General features: G+C 50.3%; 1 protein-coding gene across 1 annotated transcript; it reads left to right on the top strand.

The window, feature by feature from the left end:
* Window positions 1-678: 678 nt before the first annotated feature.
* On the top strand, window positions 679-1,321 carry LOC123410874 (histone H3.2). Its single transcript, XM_045103804.1, has one exon. It carries the CDS (start codon window positions 757-759, stop codon window positions 1,165-1,167), a length of 411 nt encoding a protein of 136 aa, XP_044959739.1. The 5' UTR covers window positions 679-756; the 3' UTR covers window positions 1,168-1,321.
* The last annotated feature ends 7,272 nt before the right edge of the window (window positions 1,322-8,593 follow it).

Raw genomic sequence — 8,593 nt, 5'->3', positions numbered from 1 at the left:
GGCGGATGCAGGGGTGTCATACCGACCTTCAGTGAGGAGGCAGGATCTTTATCAAATTCAATTGGAAAATTTGGTCACTTGGTCAATATTTTTATCAAACCTAAGCATTGAATTTCAATGACTTCATCGTCCGCCAAAATATTTTTGAAACTGAAATTTAAAACCTTGATCAATATACCATCAACAAACTTAAGACCTTGATTATCGTTCAATTTAAGAAACCTTTCAAAATGCTTCAAAGGAAAACTTGTTTATCAGTTTATCAAAAAAGTACCCGTCCATCACGTTGTGTACCATCGCTCACGGAGCACACAAATCGCAACCCACGTCACTCCTGAAATTTCAAATCTTGATCAGTACCATCATAAAAATTACCTGAAACACATTACTACCACATCCGAAATCCTTAAAAGGAAAACTCGTTCACCAATCTGCTAAAAAGGAACCCCGTCTGTTCAGTTTAAAAAAGAAAACCGTCCGCCACGCTGTGCAGCACGAGCACACGGATCGCGATCCGCGTCACTCGCGCAAATCAGAATCTGCACCGTCAATTCAGCCGCGATCCAACGGCGCCCATCCCGCCCTCCGCTGCTCATCCCGCCTGGCCGAAACCCGACCCCCAAATCATCGCGCGCAAACCCATTTATAATCCGCCCCCATTCATCTTCCAGTTCACCACCGCCAAGTGAAATCCCAGCCTCCAATCGCCACAGCGAACAGCAGCAGCAGCCGCCAGATCCCTCTCCCCCAGCTCCGATGGCCCGCACGAAGCAGACTGCCCGCAAGTCCACCGGCGGCAAGGCGCCGCGGAAGCAGCTGGCGACCAAGGCGGCGCGCAAGTCGGCGCCAGCGACCGGCGGCGTCAAGAAGCCCCACCGCTTCCGCCCTGGAACCGTCGCGCTCCGTGAGATCCGCAAGTACCAGAAGAGCACGGAGCTGCTCATCCGCAAGCTCCCCTTCCAGCGCCTCGTGCGGGAGATCGCGCAGGACTTCAAGACCGACCTCCGCTTCCAGTCCTCCGCCGTCTCCGCGCTCCAGGAGGCCGCCGAGGCCTACCTCGTCGGGCTCTTCGAGGACACCAACCTCTGCGCCATCCACGCCAAGCGCGTCACCATCATGCCCAAGGACATCCAGCTCGCCCGCCGCATCCGCGGGGAGAGGGCCTAGGTTTGCCGTGCTCGCCGGTGACACTGGCCAGTGGCTGTTCTTGTCGTGTGTGCCTGGTGCTTCTGTTTGTTTTTGTTGATATGATGCGTCGTCTGGTCCTGATGTGTTGTCATGCTCGAATGAAATTCCAGTGGAAAGTTGAGTTATTGATGAACTAGTTGGGCTTTCGGCTCTGTCTGATGTGATTCTGAACTTGGCTGGGCCTGGTTGATGTGGATTATCTGAAGCTGAATCACATCACATGCCGCCACTTCACCTTCAGCTAGCTGGAAATTTTGCAATGGATGTGATCTACTCTATCTGCAATTCTCAGATCTTGTTAATTAAGTTCTGTGATTGGATGTTATGCTTGCCGAATGATATCCTTCTGGGGATGATTCTTGTGCTGAGGTGTCTCTGGTTGTGCTTGTTCATGTCTTCATGAATCATGATCATTATTGTGGATCAGAAACTTGCACTTGACAATCACAGTAGTCAGTAGATAGTACGTATTTTCTTGTGCGATCCTTTCAGTACTATCCATTTAATCTAACAAGTTTACAGCACGCAGTGGTACAATATAAGAGAAACAAGTGTATAACTATTCATGGGCTTCTTGATTTTGCTTGGGTGCTCTGTTATTTTCTCTGGTCGATGTGTGGTTCAGTTTTCTTGCACCTTTTTTGCACGTTTGTGCAGGGATTTGGTTTACCCATTTGGGTTTCCGGATCTGTTTATTGTGATTTTGAACCATGGTTGGGTTGGTTGGTTGATATGGATTAGTTGAAAGGTGAAGTGGCCATATGTGATGTGATTCTGAATTACCTGTCGTCTGCTAGTTGGAATTTTGCAATAGAAGTGATCTACTTCGTCTCTATTTCCCAGCTATTGTTACTTAAGTTCTACGATTGGGTGCTATGTTTGGTGAATGATATCATCCTGGGAATGATTCTTGTTTTTCTTTTTTGGGTTGTGATTGCTCATATCTTGATGATGGTTCAAAATTTTGCAGTTGACAATTACAGTAGATAATATATATTTTTTGTCTGATCCTTTCAGCATATCCATTTAATCTAACAAGTTTAGAACATGCAGTGGTACATTATAACTGCGACGAAATATATAAAAGAACAAACTTACTCTTAAGGTTATTATTTTCTATGTGACTCGCTCCGTTCTTAAATATAAGACCTTTTAGAGATTGTACTATAAACTACATACAGATGTACATAGACATATTTTAGAGCATAGATTCACTCATTTTGCTTCGTATGTAGTCTTCTAGTGAAATCCCTAAAAGGTCTTATATTTTGAGACGGAGGGAGTACTATACACAGTTGTTAACTGATAGAATGTGTAGTTTGGTGTCGGCGATACTATCTCTTCCTAAAGCTCCTGCACCTCGTGCACGTCGCTGAAAATCCCTTCTAGTACTTGCAAGGTTGCCGTTTAGAATGGCAAAATGATTTTTTTTAAAGTATTTCATCAACTGAACCGTGTTTGAAAAGAAAAAAAAAATCATCCGTCTAAACCTTTTTTTGGCGCCTTTGGCTTAAGCGTCACACTATACTGTGCGCTTGACACTACGTTTCATGGCGTCCGAGACCTAGTGTGGTGCCTAAGACATAGACGCCACACTGCACTGTGTGGCGTCTAAGGCGAAGGCGTCACATAGTGCAGCGTGGCGCCTGACTGTCGGACGCCACACAAATGAGTCAGCTCAGTGCATTTTTTTCGAACACGGTCCAGTTTGTGAAATACTTTCGCCTACAGGTCAAATTCGTCAATTTTGCCATTCAGAATCTTCAGATGTAAACTGTAAAATCGGCCATCTTATCCGGAGCAAGCCTTGGTCCCATATGTCAGCGCTGAAATCATCACCCGGCCAGTTTCAGTAGTACTTGGCACTCATATTTCAGAATTCAGATACGACTATGAACCAAAAACGACTGCTCATTGGATGCCAGAAAGGATTCGAGAGAGAAATTACAAATTTACCATGAGCTTCTGGATGCCTGAACATCTCAAGCATAACGGAATGTTTGTCAGCGTACATGGTCTATGCATCCTGCAGCATCCACCTATCCTCGGCCAAGCTGTTGTTCAACAGTTTATTTTACTCGACAAGTGCATTATTGTAACTAGTCACTTATCAAGATCAGATCTGCTCAACAATATGAGGTTGCAAGCCCCCCCAATGCTGTACAAGTCCTGCAAATAGTTCAGCAGGTGTAATAATACAGCATGGAGTTCATCAAATTTGCCAATTATTTTGGTCGTTTCAAGTTATACTAACCATCATTTGTACTACCCCCAGTTACCTGTATTGTCCCCGAGATCTGGCTGACAACTGAAGGAAGGGTTTGCTTGGCTGTCCATCGTGTGCAGAGAACTGCTGAGGCCTTGTACAATGCTAGGTGTTTAGAAAAAAAATCAGATTTTTTGGAAGCACCAGTGCCTGTTTCTACAAGCAAGACGCCAAACTAAATCGTCTATCCTGTCTAAATAAGCATCGGTATTTAAAAAAACTAATTTATTTGTCTAAGCATTTCTAAACACCTTGCATTATACAACGCCTCAATACATTATACGAGGGAAGTTGGCCTGAAACTCAAGCAAAAAATAAATCCATCTCAGCTTTGGACGACGGTGAGTTCCGGTGTGCAGGATCCTGAGAACACGAGAGTGCAATTTGTTTTCTTCATGGGGTACTGGATGTTACTGTGTTGGGACACGTACCACTTCCCCTCCTTTTTTTTTCAAACTCCCAAAGTTTATTGCTCATATCAAAAGAGTTACATCACGTAGTACAAAATATACACGAAGTCATGAATATTACACTCTTCAAGAGGGGAAGCCAGGGCCAACGATGGGCTATGCCATGTATGCTACTTTACTGTATTGATTGACTAGAGAATCCTGTAGAGTGTAATTCTCTTTCCTTCGAAGCAAGGCATGTCCACATCAGGTTCAATGGGACACACGCGTTGTATCTGGGCAAAACACTTTAGAAGAGAGAGATGGAAGAATGGAGCAGAGCGACCTCTTTTAATTCTTCCCTCCCACACAACTTTTCTCACCTCTTGTTCCTTCCATTCCCGATTGCCAGTAGGGTTGCCGCCACCGCCGCTGCCATCCCAGCCGTCCCATTGGTTGGCAGGGCGGGGGAGGTCCGAGCGGGACGACGGCACCATCGCCGAGAAGAACTGCGCGCCCCTCATGCTGCGCTTAAGAAGCCGCGATCCGCCCGATCCACTGATCTCCTGCCCCATCTCTTCTCTTACGCGCCCCCCGATCTGACTGCTCCTTGCAGCTGGAACTCGGCAGGGACCTTCAAGATGGACACCAAGAACGGCGGCCCCTTCAGCACCACCAAGTGCCCCGCGGAGTTCGCGCACGGCACCAAGGCCAACCTCGACATTGCCGTCAGGCTGCTCGAGCCCATCAAGGAGCGGTTTCCCGGGCATTGGTGCAAGAAGTGGTGTAGGATTGCCAGCCACGAACTTTTTTCGGTCGCTAAAATGCCATTGTTGCTCATCTGCTTGATAAGCAAACTAACCTGTCATCCAAAGACATTACCATGTGCTACAACAAACTTTTAGTGCGCACAAACACGCCAAAGAGGCGCGCCCCTACCACTAGTAAAATACTAAAGAACATGGGCATCGTCGCTTCCTCTCGGCCACCTCACCGATTGATATCTTATCATGTAAGGCGAAGACCCCATCCTGTCTGCATATGTGTGTTTAGGGTAAAGCAGACAGATGGACCAGCTCAACGCACGACCGCAATCGCAAAAAATGTTTATTTGGTTTTCGACCCGCCTCATTTTTTGCATAAATCTGCATCCGGTTTGTGTTCACATGCACGACGAAGGGACGGGGACACGCTTGCTCCTTGTCTGCCTTGGGGACGCGTGTCGGCCTCCCAACTACCCCCACCGCCTAAATTAAACGCGGATGTGCGGCGGGCCCCGGCTGCCAGCGACCCAACTAGTGGGCCGTCGTCCTTCTTAATGTGGAAAATGTGGACCGACCAGTCCACATCTTGCACTTCCGGCCGCTCCTCCCTCGTTCACCCCCGACAGGAACTAGCAAAACCCAAGCCCCGCGCCGCCGTTGCCATGACCTCGTCTTGGACCAGCAAGGGGAAGAACGACCATGAGACCGGCTCCTCCTCTGGTAGCTGCCGCTCCGGCCGCTCTAGGAGTTCCCCCATCGTCTGTGCCGACATTTGCCATTGCGTCGCCTGCGGCCCCGCAACGTGTTCGGCCCTATGTCTCTGCGGACATCTTCCGGAGGTACCGGGAGACGACGATGCCACTCCCCTCGGGAGATACACACCTCTCGAACTACTAGCATCTGTCCGCGGATCGAGTGCCAATCCCTCCAGTGCCGGTGAGCGAATGCACCCTCGTTGAGGAGATCGACCAACACCGCCCGCGCGTGCCACCGGATCTGCTCGACGACCCAAGGTACGCCATGAACTCAAAGGTGGCCAAACGGGCCGTGCTTTTTGGGCCAGCCCGGAAGCACGCCGACCTGGCACGCCACGTGCCAGGCACGACACGGGCTAATCTGGCCGTGCCAGGCACGCAGCCCGCCTCGGGCCATGCCTCGGCCTGAGGGCTGGGCACGCGGGCCGGCACGGCACGACCCGTTTACCATATATATATATATATATATATATATATATATATATATATATATATATATATATATATATATATATATATATATATAAGATAAAAATAACCTAATAGACCAAAATTGGCCGAAAGAACAGCCCAATATGTAAAAGTCGGTCCAAAAACAACCGGACATGCCAAAATCATCCCAAATAACAGCCTAAAATAAATAAGAAAATCTAGCAGGCTAGCGGGCCTAGTGGGCCCACGGACCGACCCGTATAGCCTCCGTGCCGTGCTTGGGCCGGGAGGCTGCGCACGTGGGCCAGCATCGCACGGCCCGGCTAATATTCGTGCCCGGACGGGCCGTGCCGTGCCAGGCTAATATTCGTGCCCGGACGGGCCGTGCCGTGCCAGGCCTGTTTATGGCGGGCCGTGCCAGGACGCCCCGTTTGGCAAGGACTGCATGAACTCACCATTGTGGGATACGTGGCTCCGCGACGAGCACGACTTGCGACAGCAGTTCTTTTTTGTTGGTTGTCCGCCTAGCCCACACCGGTGTCGTGCTGCTAGCCCGCCCCAAACGCGCGTCCGTAGGTGTATGCGCGGCCTCACGCCATCTCCGTTCATGTCCCTGCAACCACGACCTCCGATGACTGAGCAGGAGGAGGCTGAGCTCATGAGGCGTGTCATGGAGGACTCCACGAATACGCATGACGAGCGTCAATGGGTGGGCTTGGATACGACATTGGCCCTCTCTGTGGTCGATGATGCAACCATCTTGGAGCTAGAGCAGGCCGCTATGGTGAAGGAGGAGGTGATGGATGAGCTGCCCCTTGCCACATGGAACCCGCAGCTGGTGGGCCAGCAGTGGGGCTGGTCAAACACGGTGCCGGAGATGGTCGACACGCTGGGTGTCGGGCAATGTTCAGGGACGCCATCGCGGTCACCCAAGCATGAACAGGAGCCATGGGAGGAGGTGCTGCAAACGCCGCTAGTGCCTCTAGTCTCGCACGAACTGCCAGCCCACCTTTGGCAACCGTCTCCATACGTCGACCTCATCAGCGACGACAACGAATAGGACGACGCTGCTGAAGACGACGGTGGCCTCACGAGCGAGGAGCCTTATCATTTTTATGTTTTATGTTTAATTAAGAAATGTGTTAAACTTGGTTACTTTGGACCTGTGAACGTTATAAATTCAAGTCCGCATATGCAGACATTTTGGGATGCGACAGGTTGGTTTGGCGCATCGATGACAACACGATCGTCGTTTTCCTGTTCCAGACGTATATCGTGTGACAAAGGAAACAAAAGTCTTGTTCGAGACGTATATCGTCCGGCAAAAGAAATAAAAGTATAAAATACAGGTTCGCCTAACCAGCTTCATCGGACACTTGGAGTCGGCATCCCTTGCTAAAGGCTGCTACCGACTAGCCGAGTCCGACATGGTCTCACTCGCGACCAAGTGAACGACAACCTAAAGGGTCGCGCGCTTAAGGGAAGGAACACGTGGGCATTAGGGTCCGTGCGAGGCCCAAGGGTTGAGCCCACGCCACACGCCTATATATAGTGGAGGTGCGGCACACTTATTAAGTTGATCGCTTTTGTGCCGTCATTAGGGTTGTGCATGTGTTGCACCCAACCACCTCCACTCGTCGCCCCCAATTGTGTGATCTGGACCTCACAGTCCGCTGCACGGTGTTCCTCCTGCACACGCGGATACCGTTAGAGACGGTGCACCTACGCCGCTCCGACGAACTTGTACGTGGGATCCGGCGACCGGCTGTTCGAGGGAGATGATCCGGTGACCAGCTGTTCGAGGGAGATCGGACAAGGAGAAGACAGACCATGCAACGTGTTGCCCCAACTCTACTTCTCTTGCACGACACTACGCGTCTAGTGGTAATGATCTGTGATCCATCTCCGTAGCATGTTCTTGGATGTTATGCGCATAGGAAAATTTTAATTCGCATACGATGCACCTACGGTAGAACCCAACATATCTTACGTACTACCTAGTGCACTACGCATCTTCGTCGTCGGAGATGATCTGATCCTCCTGCGCCGCCGCCTAATCCGCCCACGCCTGCGCCGCCCGCGCTGCCTCCATCTGCTGCTAACGAAAACGCCAGGCCTTTGTAGCTGACTCCGAGCGGATGGAGTTGAGGATGGCTAGTTGATCAGGCCACAGATTCATGACCGCTAGCGCCTCCTCCTCTAGCTCGTGCGGCAGCGCCTCCTCCTCTAGCTCCTGCTGCAACGCCTCCTCCGGCGTCTGTGGCTCCTCCTCTGGCGCCTCCTCCTCGGGATCCTCCCCCATCTCTTCCCCCCTCCAATATAAAATTCATGGAACATAGGCATATGACCGGGTGCGAGACCTCCCAGAATTTTGAGAAGAACGAGACAGGGAGATCATCCGGGCCTGGGGCCGAGCTAGCCTTCATGGAGGTGATAGCTTGCTACACCTCCTGTGGAGTGAATGGGAGGGTTAACTCCGCATTCTCAACGTCGGAGACCCGAGCCTTTGGGGGGCAAAAGTCTACGCTGAGGGAGATGCCCCCACACGGTTCTCGTGGTTAGTTGTGCCTCCCAACATCAACATCAAGTGGTCTCGCGTTCAAGCCACACAATTTGTTTATCTTTTTTGTTTAATGAAAAAACTAAAGTTGTCGTTCCATCAAGGATGAGGGGGTTGCCTTTGCAATCTTTTTTGACGAAAAATATTTCAGCAGTCTGGTCCATCACGAAGCAAGGGGTTGCGCTCTTTGCATTTTTCATAAACAAAAAAAAAACTTAAGCGGGCCGACCTAGCGAGGA

Source organism: Hordeum vulgare, chromosome 7H (genome assembly GCF_904849725.1).
Source record: "Hordeum vulgare subsp. vulgare chromosome 7H, MorexV3_pseudomolecules_assembly, whole genome shotgun sequence".
Classification (NCBI taxonomy): Eukaryota; Viridiplantae; Streptophyta; class Magnoliopsida; order Poales; family Poaceae; genus Hordeum; species Hordeum vulgare.
This window is presented reverse-complemented; position numbering and strand designations above follow the sequence as displayed.